This window comes from Melanerpes formicivorus, unplaced genomic scaffold, assembly GCF_026170545.1.
Source record: "Melanerpes formicivorus ecotype bairdi unplaced genomic scaffold, bMelFor1.0.p_v2 SCAF_8, whole genome shotgun sequence".
Taxonomy (NCBI): domain Eukaryota; kingdom Metazoa; phylum Chordata; class Aves; order Piciformes; family Picidae; genus Melanerpes; species Melanerpes formicivorus.
The window spans coordinates 7,714,972-7,737,835 of record NW_027142360.1 but is presented as its reverse complement, the minus strand read 5'-3'; the positions used below and the strand labels follow the sequence as shown (position 1 = coordinate 7,737,835).

General features: G+C 43.3%; 1 protein-coding gene across 1 annotated transcript in view; it reads right to left on the bottom strand.

Moving 5' to 3' along the window:
• Positions 1-22,864, bottom strand: part of LOC137442850 (solute carrier organic anion transporter family member 1C1-like) — a 38,375-nt gene that overhangs the window by 7,278 nt on the left and 8,233 nt on the right. The window contains exons 2-13 of the mRNA XM_068141915.1: positions 21,045-21,200; positions 18,214-18,355; positions 17,993-18,125; positions 15,807-15,922; positions 14,877-15,023; positions 13,543-13,641; positions 9,329-9,574; positions 8,274-8,438; positions 7,309-7,504; positions 5,858-6,020; positions 4,094-4,278; positions 1,915-1,979 (exon numbers count right to left, since the gene is read on the bottom strand). Coding sequence (XP_067998016.1) covers positions 1,915-1,979; positions 4,094-4,278; positions 5,858-6,020; positions 7,309-7,504; positions 8,274-8,438; positions 9,329-9,574; positions 13,543-13,641; positions 14,877-15,023; positions 15,807-15,922; positions 17,993-18,125; positions 18,214-18,355; positions 21,045-21,176 — 1,789 coding nt within the window. The 5' untranslated portion in view covers positions 21,177-21,200. The remainder of the gene's footprint in view (positions 1-1,914; positions 1,980-4,093; positions 4,279-5,857; positions 6,021-7,308; positions 7,505-8,273; positions 8,439-9,328; positions 9,575-13,542; positions 13,642-14,876; positions 15,024-15,806; positions 15,923-17,992; positions 18,126-18,213; positions 18,356-21,044; positions 21,201-22,864) is intronic.

Below are 22,864 nucleotides of genomic sequence, written 5' to 3'. Positions count from 1 at the left end.
CAGTTCTAGCCTTGCTGTAGTAAAGGCAGGTATTAATTTCAGAGGAATGCAGGTTTCAACAGTTGCAGGACCACTTTTCCCATTAATTTTGTTCCTGCAGGAGCATCCTTCATTCTTATGTAGGAAATCATTAATTTTGTAAGAATGGGTATCATATCAGCCTGTTCTGCTCTGGGCTTCTTGTGAGAGTCCAGGCTCAGCAACCTATCTATAAAGGTCTGTATAGTGCAATAACCAAGTCAGGGTATGATGGGAACGTTTCTCTTTCTGGAGGTTCCCTAAGGAAAGAAAACAGGAGCACATGAGATTTGATCTCCAAGTCACTGTGGAGAAATGCCAGCTTTTTTGAATCAAGGACTGTGACTTTAGCCCTTCTTGCAACAGAAGGAGTGTGCCAGCTCCATGTGCTGAAACAGAAGCCTATAGAAGGTGAGGAGGTTCCTTATTCATAATGCCTTTTTAAAATTTCCTCTGGCCAAAATTGTTCCAAGAATCCCATTGGCACTGCTTGTCCTAAGAGTGGGGAAGAAATTCTGCCCTTCCATTGTGTGATGCCAAAAGTAGAAGAGGACAAAGTTTAGACACATCTTCTATCATCTCAAAATGTTCCATCGCAATCCCGAGTAGAGACCACAACAATAACCTAGCTTTGATTGCAGACATTTGTAAGCAGCTGTTGTTTTCTTAAGCTTCATAGCAAGCCCATGTGTCTCTCCTCAGATGCACTTATTTGCATTTCTGAAATGCAGATATTCCTATTCCATTGAGAAAGAACAAAAGGAAATGCAGAGGTGTTTTCTTGCCTTTTCAGGCATCTTAATCAACCATCTCATTAGCAAATCTCAAATATAAAAGAAAGGAAAAAAAAAGAAGAAAACAACATTGCAGCATGCTTAAAGGGAATGGAAATCCAAGCTGTCCTCTACCAGGAAAGTGAAGTTTCAACATGGAACAAACACTCTGCTGTGAGCAGAGAAGTGTGGCCAGCAGGTCAAGGGAGGTGATTCTCCCCCTCTATTCCGCTCTGGTGAGACTCCACCTGGAGTACTGCGTCCAGTTCTGGAGCCCCTATTACAAGAGGGATATGGACATGCTGGAACGTGTCCAGAGAAGGGCCACAAGGATGATCAGAGGGCTGGAGCACCTCTCCTAGGAGGACAGATTGAAGGAGTTGGAGCTGTTCAGTCTGGAGAACAGAAGGCTTCGAGGTGACCTAGTTGTGGCCTTCCAGTATCTGAAGGGAGCCTACAAGAAGGCTGGGGAGGGACTTCTCAGGATATCTGGTAGTGATAGGACTAGGGGGAATGGAATGAAGCTGGAGGTGGGGAGATTCAGGCTGGATGTGAGGAGGAAGTTCTTCACCATGAGAGTGGTGAAGCCCTGGAATGGGTTGTCCAGGGAAGTGGTTGGGGCACTGTCCCTGGGGGTGTTTAAGACTAGGCTGGCTGAGGCTCTGGCCAGCCTGATCTAGTGTGAGGTGTCCCTGCCCATGGCAGGGGGGTTGGAACTGGATGATCCTTGTGGTCCCTTCCAACCCTGACTGATACTATGATTTGTGTTGAATGAAGTCCTACTGGAGCATGTCTTTTGATTTTACTTGCAGCATTGTGTTTCAGTGACCCATTGATTGGATCATAGCTTTGAAACCTTCTAGTGTTTAGAAATTCAGGAGAATATTTTTGCTTAGAAACTCTCCCTGGTTTGGAACACCAGGCTCTCAAACTGCAGCAGTCAGCAGGTCAAAGATTTTCAGGATTGTGTTATCTGATTTCCCCATTGAACTCTTGGCTGAATATTGAACCATCAGGAGATAAACAGCTATTTCAAGTATACATCAGGTTTACAAACAGTGATTGCATTAGTGGTGTTTGAAGCCATATGAGTAAGCATCTCAGTTAGAATGATTTTTCTTACCTAGCACTCTCATAATCAGTGTGTATAGACCAACTGCAAGGGATTTCAACTCTGGCTGAACGCATCTGAAAGGAAGAGCAGTAAGTGTGAAGCATTTTCCTACCTAGTGCTTAGACATGTCTATTATTCTGCTATTAATTACTCTGAAATTAACACTGTTACTGACAGAAAGACAAGCTTTGAAAGGAGAGTGCTTCTTACATATGTTAAGTGGTATGAAACAAGGTGAATTAAGCTACTGTTTTCCATCACATAGCTCCTGGGAAGTTCATTCACTAAGCATAATTAAAGAAGTGAAATTTTAAAGTGTTTATCCAAGTCTATCCTAGTCTTAGTGAAACAGGCTCTGCAGCTTCCTTGACTCCCTGCCACACATTTTCCTCACTTGATGGGGTATACCTTACTCACTTGATGGGAAATATGTTGCCATGAGATCGAAATGTTGCAAGTAGCTGCATTATTGTGGCATCTTCCTATTCTTGAATGGCATTTGTCTGTACAATGACACATCTTGAACTGTGCAAAGCAGCCTGGCAATATGCCCATGTGTTTCATGGAGAACCACACTACAAGCATCAGAAAAGGGCCCAGATCTTGAGTCCACTATATGGCCAGTCTCTGCCATTTTCTTATAAGTGTTAACATGGCCAACACTTAGGAAAACATCTCACAAAGAAGGATGAGGGAGGGAGGGGAGTTCTGGGTTTTGTGCTCATTTAGGAGGACCTAATGCCCTCAAACCATCAAAATTGCCACTACTGCTGGAGGGTAGAGAGGCTCTGCAGAGGGACCTCAACAGGCTGGACAGATGGGCAGAGTCCAACGGCCTGAGATTGAACACATCCAAGTGTCAGGTTCTGCACATTGGCCACAGCAACCCCATGCAGAGCTACAGGCTGGGGTCAGAGTGGCTGAGAACGGCCAGGCAGAGAGAGACCTGGGGGTACTGGTCGATGGTAGTCTGAACATGAGCCTGCAGTGTGCCCAGGCAGCCAACAGGGCCAATGGCATCCTGGCCTGCATCAAGAACAGTGTGGCCAGCAGGAGCAGGGAGGTCATTCTGTCCCTGTACACTGCACTGGTTAGGCTGCACCTCGACTGCTGTGTCCAGTTCTGGGCCCCTCAGTTTAGGAAGGATGTTGACTTGCTGGAAAGAGTCCAGAGAAGGGCAACAAAGTTGGTGAGGGGTTTGGAACACAAGCCCTATGAGGAAAGACTGAGGGAGCTGGGGTTGCTTAGCCTGGAGAATAGGAGACTCAGGGGTGACCTTTTTGCTCTCTACAACTACCTGAAGGGAGGTTGTAGACAGGCGGATGTTGGTCTCTTCTCCCAGGCAGCCAGTACCAGAACAAGAGGACACAGTCTCAGGCTGCGCCAGGGGAGGTTTAGGTTGGATGTTAGGAAGAAGTTCTATACAGATAGAGTGATTGCCCATTGGAATGGGCTGCCCAAGGAGGTGGTGGAGTCACCATCATTGGAGGTGTTCAGGAGGAGACTTGATGGGGTGCTTGGTGCCATGGGTTAGCTGTTTAGGTGGGTTGGATTGGTTGATGGGTTGGACATGATGATCTTGAAGGTCTCTTCCAACCTGTTGTTGTTGTTGTTGTTATTATTATTATTATTATTATTATTATTATTATTTCTACTGGATGAGGTTTCTCTCCAGGTTACGGAAAAGGATGTGCTAATTTGTATATATAGTACCAAATCATATCCTGGTATGCCTGCACCTGTGTACCCTGACAGACATGAGCAAAGAAGCCTCAGACTGAGCCCTCAGATGTCCTGAATTTCCACACATCTGACATGCACAACTTGTTGGGCAACCTCCCATCCAGAAACCCTGAGAAAGGAGTGGCATTTTCAAAATCCATACAGCCACAATATTCAAACAGAGAAAAAGGATGTGGGCTGGAAAACCTGGATGTAAGAAAAGCAGAAGATAAAACATCTTGCAGTAGTTGGAAACCAACACATTTGATCCAATTTAAAGACAGCAGAAAAGTAAAGTTTGATGTCAACAGCTACAAACATATGAGACATGACAAAACTCATTAAGGAAAGTGTGCTGTGCTGCAAGAGAGTCTGTTTTTCATATGAGATAGAGAGGAAGCTAAACACACTTCTGATCTCCTCATTGTAAAACCTCAGCCTTTGGTAGACAGTTAGCTTTACTCACCTAAACATAATCATGTATGCTGGAGTGCCTCCCAATGCGTAACAAAAGCCACCGATGACTTGTATGACTGTATAATAAATAAACATCTTTGAACAATCCTCACTTCTTGGACATTGCCCCAATGTGGCAGAGTTATTTCCTGTCCATGAACTGCTGGCTTCAAGACAGCTGCAGTTATGGAAGACCTGGAAGACACAAAGCAGATTGGTAGGACAGTGTTCATGCAATGGGAAAGCTTGCCTTTAGACACAGGCAGAGCCTGAAGCCTTCCTAGGTACCCATTTCCTATCTCCTTTGCCTTTCTCAAGGTAATGGACCACAGCTTCTTTATTTTCTTACAAACAGTGCTTAGAGTTGGGAGGGATATTCTGTGCCAGCATGGTTTTGCCAGAGCAATGCTTTTTGGAAGCAAAGCCCTGAGATCAGCAGTAGACATACTGGTATCTTAGGAACAACAGCTTTTAAACAGAGCTTCAGGGGCTTGAGGATGTGCTGAGGCAAGGGGAACTCTGAGCTATAAACCTTAATCTAATACAGAGACAGACTTGTGGGGGAAACAGTAGTTGCAGATTCATAGATTGCATTGGGTTGGAAGGGACCCTCAAAGGTCATGTTGTCTTACCCTGCTGCAGTGAGCAGGGACACCTCCAACTAGATCAGGCTGCCCAGGGACACATCAAGTCTGACCTTGAATGTCTCTAGTGATGGGGCCTCAGCCACATCCTTTTCAGTATTTTACCACTCTCATTGTAAAGAACTTCAGGAGGAGACTTGATAGGGTGCTTGGTTGCATGGTTTAGTTGATTAGGTGGTGTTGGATGATAGGCTGGACATGATGATCTTGAAGGTCTCTTCCAACCTGGTCTATTCTATTCTATTCTATTCTATTCTATTCTATTCTATTCTATTCTATTCTATTCTATTCTATTCTATTCTATTCTATTCTATTCTATTCTATTCTATTCTATTCTATTCTATTCTATTCTATTCTATTCTTCCTTATGTCCAACCTAAATCTACCCTGCTCCAGTTTCAAACCATTGACCCTCATCCTATCACCACAGCCCTTCCAAACAGTCCTTCCCCAGCCTTCCTGTAGGTCCCCTTCAGATATTGAAATGCAGCTCTAAGGTCTGCCTGAAGCCCTCTCTTTTCCAGGTTGAAGAACTCAAATTCTTTCAGCCTGTCTTCATAGGAGAGGTGCTCCAGCCCTCTGATCATTTTTGTGGCCCTCCTCTGCACTCACTCCATCAGGTCCATGTCTGCCTTGTGTTGGGGGCACCAGAGCTGGACACAGTAGTCCAGGTGAGGTCTCACCAAAGCAGAGCAGAATGGCAGAATCACCTCTCTTGACCTGCTGGCCACACTTCTTTTGATGCAGCCCAGGATGTCATTGACCTTCTGGGCTACAAGTGCACACTGTTGGCTCATGTCCAGCTTCTCATCCACTAGCACTTCACCAGCACTTCCAAGTCCTTTTCTGCAGGGCTGCTCTCAATTTCATCATGCCCCCACCAATACTGACATGGAGGGTTGCCCTGACCTAGGTGCAGGACCTTGCACTTTGCCTTATTGTACCTCTCCAGCTTGTCCAGGTCCCTCTGGCTGGCATCCCATCTTTCAGTCTTATCAATTGCACCACTCAGCTTGGTATCATCTACAAACCTGATTACTCCTCAGTAACTTTAGTTTTCCTTAAATGCATTCTACTGCTAAATCCTAGATGCTAGCAGAAAACCCTCAGAACCTGAAGCAGGACCTTACTGTGTTCATTCCATGTCCCACCGACGTCTTGCACCCAGCTAGACAGGGTGAAATGTAGGTGACTCCATTATCTCCACACACAGGATCCCACACATTAGGGGCACATTTGCAGTCAGAGTTGCAGGCAGAAAATACGTTGTTTACGTGGTATGGGATGGGTTTGCTTGGAAGTGAAGTTCAAAAAGGTGTAAGAAATTATTAAATCAGTGCTGAGGTCAGCGCAGTCCCTTCTGTGTACAGTGTTGCTGTCCTGAAACCCACCTCATATGCACATGACATGCATTTTCACACATAGAATCATAGTATGGTCTGTGTTGGAAGGGACTGCCAAAGGTCATCTAGTCCAACCCCCTCTGCAATAAGCAGGGCCATCCTCAATTAGATCAGGCTATCCATGAGTCTCTACAGCACTGATCTTCACTGATCTCTTTGTTGTGTGAAATAGTTTAGATTATTCCTTCCGTTTACCAACTTCCGTCCACCATATTCCCTTTCTTAAGGGGGCAACGTCAACCGACCACAATCCTACTTGCACTGATATTAAAGTGATTGCTGTACTATAAGTAAGCTCAAAACAAATCAAAATTTTCCTACAGATTTTAGCTGGCAGCTTTCAACAGAAAATAAAAAGAAAGAGTTGAAAGGCTTGGAGAGGTCAGCTAGACTACCCCCTAACTACAACTAGCACACTAGAATGTAGAACTAGCAACAGTTGATTGAGTACATTGAGTACATCTTTAGCTGTGTGGTGAAACTACACCTATGATAGAAACTGTATTTCCTGGTCTCCATAGTAAAAAATATTCCTCTCTTAAAGCCTATCCTAAGTTTTCTTAGATGATATGGGGAATGCATTATTCCATTTTACAGAGTCACACTAGCCACGAGGTACTCTGAGCAGGTTGGACGTGAGGCAGTGACAACACAAATGCTAGTGTACTTCTGAGCCCCTTAGACAGCCAGATCCCAATACCCATTCCCTGTACTGGCGCTGTCTCTCCAAGGAAAAATAAGAACCTGTAACTTTTAAGCCCTATTTCTCTCCTGAGAGGAGAGAGCATCTTCAGTAGGTGTAAAAACTTCATTTTGGTGTTCAGCAGGCTGAGAGTCTGGAATGTTGCAGTCTTTCCACCTCTGCTCAGGATCTGCTACCAATGCTTCACCTGTTCACTGAATACACTTTGCTAGAAAATTGCTTCTGGTGTAGAGATAGCACTGTGTGAAACAGTAATATCACCCACACATAGACAAACAACCTGTATCAGTAATGTTGCCATTTTGCTAATGTATTTCTAATTAATCTTTAACCAGTGTTGTGCTTTGGCAGGCCTGCAGCTCTGCTAACCAACAAAAATACCACAGTGACATGTGCCCTTAGCATATTCCTCTTTTAGCCTTAATATCATAGTATTGCTGCCATGGAGGAAAACTCTTCTTCATTTTGTACTCACCCTTCATAGGACACTGTCATTCCTGCTACCATATGGTTCTCACAGCCAACAAAAAAGTGCAAGAGAGCAGTGACATAGCCCACAAATGACATGCTAAATGCAAATTTGGTTGCTGCAGTGATGCTCATTTTGTACTTTTTCATTATGAGCCCTCCTAGGAAAATCCCAACAGTTACAGGAGGTAAGGATGTCATTCCTAAAAGAAATTACAGAAGAGGAATGTCAAAATAGAAGAGTCACAATGGTTTTAAGAGCTGAAGTCTATCCTCAAGGTGACACCTGTGGCTGGCTTTATGTTGTATTATGACGACTCCAGGTGGCTTTGGCTTTGTGCTCAGTCTAATCTCTGGATTGCACATGCTATTTTTGAGGTGTCTACCCCTCAGAACCCACTCCCATTGCAAGGCACTTGTCAGATGTGGGAGCAATTGAAACTCCCACACCACATCCATTGCATATTTGGAGTGCCAATGATGATATAATATAACTAGAATAAAATATGATAGGCCCTTGATTATATAATACAAAATCATCTTATAATATAACGAAGGGAAGGGAAGGGAAGGGAAGGGAAGGGAAGGGAAGGGAAGGGAAGGGAAGGGAAGGGAAGGGAAGGGAAGGGAAGGGAAGGGAAGGGAAGGGAAGGGAAGGGAAGGGAAGGGAAGGGAAGGGAAGGGAAGGGAAGGGAAGGGAAGGGAAGGGAAGGGAAGGGAAGGGAAGGGAAGGGAAGGGAAGGGAAGGGAAGGGAAGGGAAGGGAAGGGAAGGGAAGGGAAGGGAAGGGAAGGGAAGGGAAGGGAAGGGAAAGGAATTTATCCTGGTGCCATAGGCCCCAAAACTGAGTCCAGGAGAGACCACTATTTACATCAGCCTGTTCTGCCAGGAATTCAGATCCAGAAAAAGCATGCCAGAACTTATCCTCCTGCACTACTTCTAGCATAAACAGTCATTGCACAGCATAACTCACCTATTAGAAAGTTAGATTTCGAAGTAGACTGGTCATACTGTTGTTCCATGTACTTTGGTTTGTAAGTCAAGAAACCAATAAAGCTACTGAACTGTAACAGTGAGGAACACAAAAGTGTAAAGTACATTCGATTACTCAATACTTTTTTCAGGGAGGTACAGAAATCTGAAAGAAAGGGACATAGGAGTTGGCTTTGAGAGGTGCATGGCATAATTACTGGTGAGCAGTCTACAAAACTTAGGGGAAATCCTTCTCTCAGCTGTTCAAATGCAAGTCATGCTGATCTTCATTTGCATGCGAGTATCTGAAAGCAAAATCAGACTCTTAAGAAACACCAGAGAATGAAATACAGGAAAAGAATTCTAAGAAGACAGAAGTATGGGTGCAGGCCTGGGTTCTGTAGTGAGACCTGCACATGAAGACTAAAGAGCTGCACGCAGCAAAGAATTCTTTTAGCTTACATCAAATTATTGTGGGTTCAAGGCTAAGTTAAAGCTGCTTTCTGCAGATGTCCAGTGTCTTCCACTGGGGTCTAAACAAACACAGGAGAATCTGACTACTGATGCAAAGCCATCTCTTCCCACTATCTTTCCACTGTTTTCTTAGCCGAAGAACTGCACAGTCAGACTTGGTACTCAAGCCTGCTGTGTTTCCCTCATGTAGCAATGTGCTTCAGATTCTCCATGATCCATATGATGATCAGATGAATAATTTGGCTTTCCACATTGCAGAATCAGCCTTCTAATGTTTTCCTTAGTTCCTGACACAGAGACAATTTTACAGTGTTCAAATTTCTCCAAACACAAACTTTTACAGGGAGGTGATGATGCATTACAGGTGATGCATGCAGAGCTTCACAGTCTTGAACAAGTTTTCTGACTTTCAATAAGCTTTAGTGGCCCCCTCCTTTCCAGGGGTAGCTAACTCATTTAGTCTGAACTTCAGGGGAAGCAAAGTTTTTTTTGGAGGCGAGTTTTTTTTTGCAGAGTTATTACATTAGTACCATATGCTGTGCCTGCTGCTTTTCACATGAATACAGTATGTGAAACACTTGCCTTTCAGTATTGCTGCCCACTTCCTTGACTTAAGTTTTGCAGGAGTAACTTTCTTCCTTGTGGTGCCTGTGTTTTCCAAGAGGCCATGGACAGTTTTGTCATTATTGGCTTCCTCTGGTTTTTTCAGACTCTTTGGCAGGAAGCAAAATGGAATTGCAGATAGGAAACTGGTTACTCCAGCTATTAAAAATCCAAGCCACCATGCACCCACCCAGCGGGAATCCTGTGGGGTGATAGTGATGTTTTCTACAATGGAGGGGAACAGATAGGAGTTACCTACATGAAGAAGTTGAACATTCCCACCCTTTAAATGGTAAAATAGCTACATTTTCCAATATCTGACTTTCAGTAGTAACAGAATCACACAATACATCTGGTTGGAAGAGACTTGAACCCTCAGCCCAACACTGAAGGTTTAACACTAACCTGTGTCCGCAAGCACCAGGTCCACACAGTGCTTGTACACCTTCAGGGACAGTGACTATACCACTGCCCTGGGCAGACCATTCCAATGCTTGAGAACCCTTTCAATGAAGAAATATTTCCTCATATCAGGACTAAATCTCCCCTGGCACAGCTTCAAAAGATTTCCTCCCTCCTCATTCGAATCTCCCTTCAGATAGTTGTAGAGAGTTATGAGGTCTCCCCTTGGACTCCTCCTCTCCAGACTGAACAACCCCAGTTCCACCAGTCTTGTGTTCCAGACACTTCACAAGCCTCTTTGCTCTTCTCTGGACAAGTTCAAGCACCTCAGTGCCCTTTCTGTAGTGGGTGGCCCAGAAGTGAACACAATACTTGAGCTGTGGCCTCATCAGTGCTGAGTATAGGGGGAAGATCAATCTAATCTCCTTGATGAATAATCAATCTAAGGAGAGATTATTCATGCAGTGAAAGCATCAGTAATCATATCCTGAATGGTGTTATGTATCACAGTATCACAATATCACTAAGGTTGGAAGACACCTCAAAGATCATCGAGTCCAACCTGTCACCACAGACCTCATGACTAGACCACGGCACCAAGTGCCACGTTGAGTCCCCTCTTGAACACCTCCAGGGATGGTGACTCCATCACCTCCCTGGGCAACCCATTCCAGTGACGAATGACTCTCTTGGTGAAAAACTTTCTCCTCACCTTGAGCCTAAACTTCCCCTGGCGCAGCTTGAGACTGTGTCCCCTTGTTCTGGTGCTGGCTGCCTGGGAGAAGAGACCAACCCCTTCCTGGCTACAACCACCTTTCAGGTAGTTGTAGAGAGCAATAAGGTCTCCCCTGAGCCTCCTCTTCTCTAGGCTAAACAATCCCAGCTCCCTCAGCCTCTTCTCATAGGGCTTGTGCTCAAGGCATCTCCCCAGCCTTGTTGCCCTTCTCTGGACACGTTCAAGTGTCTCGACGTCCCTCCTAAACTGAGGGGCCCAGAACTGGACACAGGACTCAAGGTATGGCCTAACCAATACAGAGTACAGGGGCACAATGACCTCCCTGCTCCTGCTGGCCACACTATTCCTAATGCAGGCCAGGATGCCGTTGGCCTTCTTGGCCACCTGGACACACTGCTGGCTCATGTTTAGGCAGCTGTCAATCAGCACCCCAGGTCCCTTTCTGTTTGGCAGCTCTCCAGCCACTCTGACCCCAGCCTGTAGCTCTGCATGGGATTGCCGTGGCCAAAGTGCAGCACCCAGCACTTGGATTTGTTGGAAGACATCCTGTTGGACTCTGCCCATCTGTCCAGTCGGTTGAGTTCCCTCTGCAGAGCCTTTCTACCCTCTAATAGATCAACATCTGCTCCCAGCTTGGTGTCATCTGCAAACTTGCTGATAACTGACTCAACCCCCTCATCCAGATCATCAATGAAGATATTAAAGAGGATGGGGCCCAGCACTGATCCCTGGGGGACGCCACTGGTGACTGGCCGCCAGTTGGATGTGGCACCGTTCACCACCACTCTCTGGGCTTGGCCCTCCAGCCAGTTCCTAACCCAGCACAGAGTGTAGTGGTCCAAGCCATGAGCTGACAGCTTAGCCAGCAGTTTGCTGTGGGGGACAGTGTCAAAGGCCTTGCTGAAGTCCAGGTAGACCACATCCACAGGCGTCCCCACGTCCACTGGATGGAGATCAGGTTGGAGAGGCAGGACCTGTCCTTCCTAAATCCATGTTGGCTGGACCTGAGCCCTTGGCCATCCTTCAGGTGCGCAGTAATTGCCTCCAGGATAATCTGTCCCATCACTTTCCCTGGCACTGAGGTCAGGCTGACTGGCCTGCAGTTTCCAGGTTCCTCCATCCGACCCTTCTTGTGGATGGGAACCACATTGGCCAGTTTCCAGTCATCTGGGACCTCTCCAGTGAGCCAGGACTGCTGGAAAATGATGGAGAGCGTCTTGGCCAGCTCATCTGCCAGCTCTCTCAGCACCCTAGGATGGATCCCATCCGGTCCCATGGACTTGTGAATATCCAAGTGGCTCAGCAGGTCCCAAACTAATTCCTCATGGATTTCCGGGGCACTACACTGCTCCCCGATCCCATCGCCCAGCTCAGGAGGCCACTTGTCCTGAACTCCTGCCTTGCTGTTAAACATTGAGGCAAAGAAGGTGTTCAGGACCTCAGCCTTTTCCTCATCTTCAGTGACCATGTTCCCCTCCAGGTCCAACAAGGAGTGCAGGTTCTCCTTGCCCTTCTTTTTAGTATTAATGTATTTGTAAAAATGCTTTTTATTATCATTCACAGAGGTGTTCAGCTTCAGTTCCAGCTGGGCCTTTGCCTCTCTAATTTTTTTCCTACATAATCTAACAGCTTCCTTAAACATACCTCGAGAAGCCTTTCCCTCCTTCCAAAGGTGATACAGCCTCTTTTTTCCCCCTTAAATCCTCCAGGAGCTTTCATCTACCTTTTTACATCTTATGCTGACTGTCATTTTGTGGCATGCATGGCAACAGAGAGGTCATGATCCTACACATAGGACACCAAAATGTGTGGTCCCAAGCATGGGATCTACTTAGGCTTGATAGATTTCTACTGAGACCATCTTCTGATAACCTGAATTGTGTAGGTTGTTGTTGAACACACAGATATTCTTTGTGTCATCAGCAAGATCAGCCATGGGTTTAAACTTTGTATTGCAGGGGAGGCAAGAGCAGTTGATTGTACTTTTATGACTGCTACATGCTGGCATATTTGACAGTGGAGCAACACTCTAACACTTTTCACTGTATGATCAGAACTAACTCAGTTTCCTAATGTTTAAGTAAACTGAACCATTGGCTTAAGAAGGGGCAAAGACAAACTAGTTCTTTTGTCTAATTACATGACCCTGAAGATCTGACATCTTCTGACTAGTAAAACAGGATTCTTCACTGCTGGACATTTTCCTGGAGAAGCCTTCACCTGTCTGTACTGTTTGACTCCCATCAGGCTGATCTGGCAAACAGGGAGATGGGCTGGACAGGAAACACTGCCTCAGAGACAGCTCCTGCTGCTTCCAGTGAAAGAGAATAGGGGGAAGGACCCTTAGGGGATTGCTCTGCTGCCTCTGGCATTTTGCAGATGTGAATATATATATATGCGTTTTCTTTTTGTCTAAATAAGTAAGGTGTGGCAAAAAGTGTACAATGCACTGCAAACATGACCTGGATTATCAATAATGTTAAACAGGCTGCCCAGGGGGATTGTGGAGTCTCCCTCTCTAGGGATATTCAAGACCTGCCTGGATGTGTTCTTCCAGTGTGATTTGTTATAGGTGATCCTGCTCTGGCAGGAGGGGTTGGACTGGATGATCTTTCGAGGTGTTTTTCAGCCCTTAACATTCTGTGATTCTTGATTCTGTAAAATACTCAGCTAAAAGGGTAGGTAATCCACCAAAACTGTACAACTGCTACCTCAGCAGAATCCTTTCACTAGGATCCCCATTTAGTAAAGTATCTGGAGACTGTGAGAGTTCTTGGTGTGATTTTTAAAGTTAAACATGTATTTTTAACCCTTTAATCCTAAAACACTGTTCTAAAATATGTTCCCTTTCTAATTTTGCCTTTACCCAAAAAAGCTTCAAGTGATTAAATAAAATTGTAATAAAGCATAGAACAAAATTAATGAAATAGATATTTTAAAAAGATAATTGTATTAATGAAATGTATATATTAAAAACATACAAAACTGTGTGGAGTGTGTTATGAAAAAGTATTACCTTACTTTCACTTTTCCCTTTTCCCTTGAGTTTGCTTACCTAAATCCACAAATCCAATATCCACGTACAGCCTTGCACATAAAGATCCCAGCATGAAACCAAACATTGGGCCCAACATGGCTATTGTGTGCAAACATGCTGAAAATAGAATGAAGCAGATGTTATTACATTTTAGGATAGGATAGGATAGGGTAGGATAGGATAGAGTAGAGTAGAGTAGAGTAGAGTAGAGTAGAGTAGAGTAGAGTAGAGTAGAGTAGAGTAGAGTAGAGTAGAGTAGAATAGAATAAACCAGGTTGGAAAAGACCTTCAAGATCGAGTCCAACCTATCATCCAACACTACCTAATCAACTAAACCATGGCACCAAGCACCTCATCAGGTCTCTTCCTAAACACCTCCAGTGATGGTGACTCCATCACCTCCCTGGGCAGCACATTCCAATGGCAAATAACTCTTTCTATGAGGAACTTGTACTTAACATCCAGCCTAAACCTCCCCTGACACAGCTTAACACATCCAAGTGCCGGGTTCTGCACATTGGCCACAACAACCCCATGCAGAGCTACAGGCTGGGGTCAGAGTGGCTGGAGAGCAGCCAGGCAGAGAGGGACCTGGAGGTGCTGGTTGATGGTAGGATGAACATGAGCCTGCAGTGTGCCCAGGTGGCCAGGAGGGCCAATGGCATCCTGGCCTGCGTTAAGAACAGTGTGGCCAGCAGGAGCAGGGAGGTCATTCTGCCCCTGTACACTGCACTGGTTAGGCCACACCTCGAGTACTGTGTCCAGTTCTGGGCCCCTCAGTTTAGGAAGGATGTTGACTTGCTGGAAAGAGTCCAGAGAAGGGCAACGAAGTTGGTGAGGGACTTGGAACACAAGCCCTATGAGGAGAGACTGAGGGAGCTGGGGCTGCTTAGCCTGGAGAGGAGGAGACTCAGGGGTGACCTTATTGCTCTCTACAACTACCTGAAGGGGGGTTGTAAACAGGCAGAGGTTGGTCTCTTCTCCCAGGCAGCCAGCACCAGAACAAGATGACACAGTCTCAGGCTGCACCAGGGGAAGTTCAGGCTGGAGGTCAGGAGGAAGTTTTACACAGAGAGAGTGATTGCCCATTGGAATGGGCTGCCCGGGGAGGTGGTGGAGTCGCCGTCACTGGAGGTGTTCAGGAGGAGACTTGACAGGGTGCTTGGTTACATGGGTTAGTTGATTAGGTGGTGTTGGATGATAGGTTGGACGCGATGACCTTGAAGGTCTCTTCCAATCTGATTTATTCTCTTCTATTCTATTGAGACTGTGCCCATGGAAAGTTTTCTTCTGCAGAGGATGATCAACCTCCTATACTACAAATCTCTCTGTTAACTTCATGTTGAGATTACCTACATACACAGGCACATCCTCTTCTCTAGCAAAATCATCAAGGTAAGAGATGCCCAATGGTGTTATGGGTGTCTCACCAATCCCACGTAACATGTTTCCCAGTAAGATATATATCCACATATATGATGATGCTTCCTTCTCACAGCCTGCAGAAGAGAGTTCACATCTTTGTGACAGAACAGTTGCATGAGAAGCAGTAATAAATCACAGGTGAAATTATTATAGTTTTGTATATAAGGCACTAAAAGAATTTCCTTATGGAAGATTAGTAAAATGCCATTCATCTAATTATACCTTTTAATAAACTTTCAATAATACTTTCCTCCAGCTCCACTGTATTTGGGTTACAGAAATAGATATATGTATCACCCAGCAGAAAAAAAATGTCCATGAGAAAAAAACAGGCAGATTGATATTGTGTTACCTGGCATCTAACACAGAACAGTAACATGAGAAGTTTGTTTCTGAGGCACAGCTTGGCTCCTCCTCTATATATGTCCCATGCAAAGAAAAATGTAAACCAGCTCTATTCCACAGGGCAAGCAAAGCCACAGAATTCGCCATTTATTTCCAGTTGACTGTGCATTTCCATGTCCCATCATGCAACCTCTTCCACCTCTCCAGCTCCATGTCCTGGGTAATTGAATCTGTTCAAACACAGTCTCAGCACCCCCTTCAGTGTTGGGGTGATTTTATTTTAATTTGGAAGTGAGAACATAGGAAACTGGAGGTTTGGATGCTTACAATTTGTGTTTGCTGGATGTTTCTTCTCCAAAACTGATGCATAAAGTGAATTTAAGTATTGGAAATGTTTCCAGACAGAGACAAGAGTTAGAAATCTAACAGAGCATCTTGTGTCAGGCAATGATTTACTCTGCTTACAACCAAGAATGAAAATAGCCTTTGTGCTTGTACTTGTAGTTCCTTACCTGACTGGGAGGATCCCAACAAGGTTTCATTTACATGTTGATGTAGGGAACAGGGGTTTGTGCTTGAAGTTAGTCTGGATGAAGCACCTGTGTGTGATGTTGTCTCATAGTTATAACTGAAAACACACAATAGTAGGTTTAGAAGCAGTGTTCACTAGCGAAATACTGGTGGAGTAGGACAGGAACCACTTGATGGCTGTTTCCCTAAAGAGAAAGGTATCAATACACAGTGATACTGAAGGAATGAAAAACAGGATTATTCAAGCATATTTTGGAAAGACCTTAAATGAAGAACAAATAAAAGTTAAAATCATCTGTCTAGAAGACAAAGTATTTTAAGCAGGAAAATCTGAAAGGGCTTTGGAAAGTAATTCAGATAGGATTGAACTTTCAGTCTTAAAATTAAGGGTCAGGTCAAAGTGAGCTCAAGGAGAAAGGAGAAGAACCACCCCTTGGCTGTGAGTGTAAGTCCCCTTTTTCATCTTAAATATGTATTTTGGGGTCGTAGGAGAGGAAAGGAATGAGGAGAAGTTATCCTCAGGTGGTACCTGTTTGCCTGATAATTGACACTGACTTTAGAAAGAGCTGTTGTACAGTACAGGTGGATAAAGTTAGCAGCTAAAGGGCACTCTTCAGCTGTATTCACAGAGGGCACAGCAATGCTTCAAGGAGGCAGCTGAGTAGCTCAGATGCTGGAAGCTGTTTAGCTGCTTTAGTGTGATCCTTTTCCCAGATATGAGCCCTGCTGAGGTGCAAAGTACAATTAGCTTAAGCAGAACAACATGGTAAAGCACACATTCTGCTTCTGGGAACTGGACTGGATCTGTTAGGCCAAGCAGGCTTATTTTTCAGGTTGAACCAAGTAGCATTGATCAGGAGGGACAGTGCAGAATAAAAATTCAGGGCCAGGATCATGAAAAACTATAGACGAACATGACACATAGTTTGGCATAAGCAGTGGAAAACAGAAGTCTGGTGATAGTACAAGATTCACTATCACAGTAAATGGCATTCCTCTGATTTTTGGGGGTTTTTTTTGTCTTTACAGTAGTATGTCTAAAATTATTCGAATGCATTTAAAAGTGCAACAGAAATATCTCTTACTGTCTGTGCTATCATAGTACCAAAGCAACACGCAGTAACTCACTGAGCTTGGAGAAGATGAATAAAAATTATCTTAATCGGCCACAGCAAATCAGCTTAACAAGCCGTAGCATTTGTAACAGGAAAAAATCTGGGACCGGTTCTACCAGCAACAATCCATCTGAAGGCTTTGATGAAGCTGAAAGGCTGCTTTGTGTGAGGAGCAGCTGTTCGCCACAGGAGAGCAAAATATGTCATTTTACGCAAGGCTCTGATTTCTTATTTCAAGAAATCATAGAATTATTTAGAGATTTTTTTTATCATGATCATCTTTGTGAGCTGGCTTCTTCAGCAAGCTCTGAATTTCATGTGAGAGTTACCTGTTACTATAAATAAAGCCATATTTCAGGTAGAGATGCCACTCAACATGATGTCACCCTCTCAGAGACCCTGTTCAAAACAGCACAAACTTATCCTGGAAATTCTATAGGAGGATTCTATATTCCACATAATTTTACTGTGGTTCAGAGTGGTTTGACTTTCCTGCCAACTTGATGCTGAGATCTCTGTTAGCAACCAATGCTATCACATTTTCAGGTTAACACTGATGTTCCCAATAAGGTCTTACAGTTTGGCATTCAGGAAGAGTATGTAATTTATTAAAGCAATAGCATCAGCATAGTAACATGGTTGAAGAATTACAAAGAACAATATATTTTGTTGGATAATTTCATAAGATTTTCATAGATGTTTCCTCTTGGGGAGTTTGGGGGGAACCAAACAAACCACAAGCAAAACAACACTAATGATTTTGGAAAGCTACTTTCTTCCTTGACATTTTTTCTGACCAAGTCTGACTGAAAAACAAAGTACTGTGATTTTTCTGGGGTTTTTTTTTAGGAGTCTAGCTTTTACGTCAGAGAAGCCATATTTCTACAAACACATGTAATGAACAGTGATGTGCATATTTTGCGTATTGAGGCGAGACTCTGTAGGCCTTTGGAAATCTGAGACTTAAAATCCACCAAAGTTTCATTCAAAACTCTGAAACAGTGTCTAATCCCAACGTTAGGTTACCCAAATCAATCTGGATTAGTACTTACTATCCCATGAAGAAATGAGGCATTGCTGTTAAAAGACTTCCCAAAGCCATAGTAAAGCATCCAATAGCTATTACTTTGGGCCTATGAAGTTGAGCTCCAAAGTAGCTTACCAATGCAATCACCAGCAAGTTACCTGGAAGGTAATGAACCAAAATTATTGCCAAATGCTGTGCCTCGTATTTCTCTGAACAGTTTTCTGTGTGTTCTAGAATATGAATTACCCATCTCGAAGCTCCCATCGATGAAACCAACAGTAGAGGACGTCAGGTCAAACCTTCGTTCAATCTGAGTGATGGAGCTTTTCATAATTGTACCAGACATGGCTTTACACAAGTAGGTGAACGACAGAGCAGCAAGAAATGCCTGAAGAGAGTAAGACAGAAAATGGGAGGTAGAGGCAGGGAAATTGGTCAAAGAGGCATCAAATATGTTTAAAACTGTGTGAAATGATGAGCACCATGGTAGATATTTATTATAGAAATTGCAGTCACGTGGTATGTGTGAATTTTCACATACCCTAATGCTACAGAGCACCAGGGTGGTCTCAGTAATGTCTGCTCCTGCTCTGGATTTCCCTGCTGGAGAGGACTGGTGTTTTGCACTGAAAGCAGCTTCTCTAGGATTCAGGTTTGCAATAGCCTGACTAGGAAGCCTGGCCTTCCCTGAGATGCTGACCAGAGGTTTTCCAAAGCAGAAATCCTATAGACTGTAGAACTTAAATTTGGCAAACAACTCACTGAAGACTATTTACCTTACTGACATCATTTATCAGAACCTAAGTCCTGGCATTGGACAGCCCAAATGGTGGGTTTTTCAGGTGTTGCAGCAGTGTAAAATTTGATAGAGGCACTATACCTAATCAGGTGTTTAATAGACCCAGTGACTGAATTTATCTATATTAGTACTGATATACCTAATACCTAATTTACTAATACTAGTCCAACCTAAAATTAATCTTAGCCCAAATGATCTTCTGTTTCGGCTACTTATGACTTACTTTAGGCCATTTCATAACAGATACAAATAACTCAAACATACAGATAGCCATGGCATTGAAATAAAGGCTTTATGGAAGTTTTTATGACACCCCTGTATGTGAAAGGTGATACAGACTGATTGAGTTCATCTCTATCTCAGATGATACATTTGGCAATGTGTGCCTCACAGCTGTGTTGTCTGCATACATTATACCTCATAAGAGAAAGCTTAATCTTCTTCATAATTTTATAGTATTTTCCACCAACAAACAGTGGCTTTTGCAAATAAAGATTTATTTGATAAAAGGGTAAATTGAGTTTGTTTAAATATTAGCTAACTATTTCAACATTGTCTCAAAACCAAACAGACTTATTGCTGACTGGGTAAAGCAAAAGCAAATACAGATTTAGACTTTGCAATACTACCTATTGAAAGAAATGAGGCCAAGACTGAAAGTAAAGTCTTGAAAATGGCTATATTTATTCTCTTTTATTTATCTCTGTCTAAGGACAAAGACAAAAATTCTCACAAGTGTGGGGTTTGTGCCGATATGTTTCGCATTTCCTGTGCTTGCCTAGCAAGACGTCTGTGAGAACCACTTTTCTTACCTTGCAGCATCAGTGCTATCAGACTGAAATCACAAACTGCTGATAATCAGGAAAGCAAACAAAAATGACTAGTGTATTTTGGATTTGCAAATGCAATCTCCAGGCAAGCCACAAAGCATGTAATAGGAATGTGAGGGACAACAAGAGTTTGTATTTTGTTATGTGCATATTGTGCCTATTAAATTCTAATTGCCATAAAGTTAGGTGTAAATCCACAGTTGTGCAGCATTGCTTTCATTCATGATGGCAAAATTAGTCTTATGAGTCTCCCAGAGAGATCAGATTCTATTTTTGCAGGTGTATAGGAGTAGCAAATGTGAGTCTTATAAGAAATATCACAACCTGACACTAGAGCCAAACTACTTGGGATGTTTGAAAATCTTGCAATTACCTTTTTAATTCTTTTTCCCCATTAATCTTTCGTTTTACAGAGAGAAATGAGTCCCTGATTACAACTCCACTGAGCCTATGGAATTTAACCTGGGATTAAGCTGGCTGAAGAAGCAGTGAAAATATAAACCCAAGCATATCACTGTCGAAAGAAATCTCTCCCTATGGTACTTGCATCTCAGCCAGAAGGGATAATCACTGAGACTTCAACACAAAACCAAAATTCTCATTACTTTACTTGCTTTGTTTTGTCAGTTCTTGTATGCTCTTGAAAGCTTGGATGCTTGTGAGAATCAGTAGCCCTGAATTAAAGTGCTGGAATGCTGGGGCTGAACAGTTGGGTCTGTTCAGTCTGGAGAAGAGAAGGCTCTGAGGTGACCTAATTGTGGCCTTCCAGTATCTGAAGGGGGCCTACAAGAAGGCTGGAGAGGGACTTCTCAGGATATCAGGTAGTGATAGGACTGGGGGGAATGGAATGAAGCTGGAGGTGGGGAGATTCAGGCTGGAGGTGAGGAGGAAGTTCTTCACCATGAGAGTGGTGAAGCCCTGGAATGGGTTGTCCAGGGAGGTGGTTGTGGCGCCCTCCCTGGAGGTGTTTAAGAGCAGGCTGGATGAGGCTCTGGCCAGCCTGATCTAGTGTGGGGTGTTCCTCTCCATGGCAGGGGGGTTGGAACTAGATGATCATTGTGGTCCTTTCCAACCCTGACTGATACTATGATACTATGAATACAATTTACTTCACGCGACTTGGCCCTACAAGATTGGATGGTGACAGCAACCTCAAGACAACAGTGTATCATAGCCACCTATATTGCAATGCTGCAACTGGAGGTTGCTAGCTTTTTCTAATGACCAAAAAAGTGACTTACCTGTAAGCAATTTGACAGTAAGTATGTTAAACTAGGAATTTTTATTATCTTTAGGACAAAGACAAGATCCAACCCTTCCCTGTTACTCCAGTGTGTATTCAGTTAAATTAAAAATAGGGAGATCAGGAATGAAGTAATTTGTCAATGAATGACATTTCTCAATATATGATAACAGTAATTTGTGGCGATATTGATAAGGCACCAAACCTTCAAGCCAGTGCAACAGGAAGTCTTCTTTTTGACTGGTAGATTTTTGTTTGCTTCATCATCCAAAGGCTGAGCAGCTTCTATTTCTGGATTTGGGTCACAAACATTGCTGGATTCAGTTTCCACTGTCATGGTTGAGGTTTTTTACTGAGAGATCTGAACCCAAAGAAAAGAAGAGTAAACAGAAAAGCAAATATGCTAAATTAGAATCGCTTGAAGGCCTTTCTGTTGAAACAGTAGTTACAGGAAAATTCTGTGATGTTGCAACTGCATCTTTTTATTGGAAAGGATTCGGCTCAATGTCTTGGGTGTTTCAAAGTGTTTGTTTGCATAAATTCTGAATTTACTTCTTCTGACATCGTTGTTTTCCAGTAAAACAGTCTTTTGCTCTCCCCACTGCTCCCCATTCTTCCTATTCCTTTTTACCAGCTAGAATGCTGGTAAAATGCTAAAAATATAATTTCCTCAAAAGACTGAGACAAAGACTTCGTCCAAAAGTAAACTGCAAGTCAACAAAGCATCAGTGCTGAAGCACAAGGAGTCTTAGTGAAGCTCTGAATTTGCAGTCCACATGATTTTGGAATCAGTCTTTGGCAAGATCTCTGCAGTAACATTGTACCAGCCAACTTACCCCTTCACATTGGCCTGTTGGAAGCAATTCTTAATGACAAATTCTTTTAGCTACCTGACCTCCTGTAGGGAGATTATATAGTTTTTCTTATTGCAAGGTATCACTGTATATATCTATGTATATCCCCTGATGCATGAAATCATCTGCAACCCAGAAGTTCAGCAGAACTGCTGCAGTTCCCCTGGAAAGAGCAAACCTTTCCACTTCTGTGAGATGTATTTTTTTATTGTTGAAAGCCCTGCTTCATGATAAAGTTGTCCTTTATTTTATTGCAATGAATACTACAATACTTCACTTTTCAGTTATTAAAAACTCCATTTCTGATAGATAAGTAAGAAATTAAAAAGAATACTTCAGTGAAAGGCTATGTATCTATTTGCAAAGGTCATTTAAAGAATGACAAACAAACTCTCTTCAGGTTTGCAGGTCATGGCACACAGTAAACATAGAAGTACTCAAACCAATGGCCTCAAGACAGAAGTCATAGCTCACAAGAACTGATTTATTTCACCTTTCACTGTAGTCCTCTCATTTGAGAAAAGACTGAAAAGGATCTCAGGAGCTTCTCCATGCTTGAATGGAGCTGAAAATTTTCAGATAAGCTTTTCCAGTGCTAGAATAAGTTCATCTGCAATTTGCAAATTGCTCTGCTACAGGCCATGTGGCAGAGTAACATTTGTCAGGGCATTTAAAGGGTAGGTGTTGCTCTAATGCATGATGGTGAGGAAAATGTCTCTTCACTCAGATGTAACAGGGTTAATACCTGAGAATTTTCAAGACAAACATACAAAGAGAGATCTAAACAACTTAGGAGTTTTGTGGGTTTAAGTTCATGAGCATATCCTTAGGTACTACAGTTGGCATGAATAGTTCCTTTGCTTGCCCACTGTTCATACCTGACCCCCACACTCCTCACTCCTGTGAGTACCACTCTTTCTGTGGCTGTGCTATAAGTCTGGGTCAGAACACACATTTAGACAACAGAAGGCTTTTCCTTCCACTTGGCTCCTCAAACAGATAGGAATAAGAATCAGAGGAAAGAATTTCCTCAAGACTGCACAACTATTAATAGAAATTCTTGTGAAATTACATTGTTAATACTCAAGGTACTCAAATACTGCTCAAATCTGATCCTCTGAAATGTATATGTCCCTGTGTAATATCAAGATGTTAGCTTCTCCCAATTATA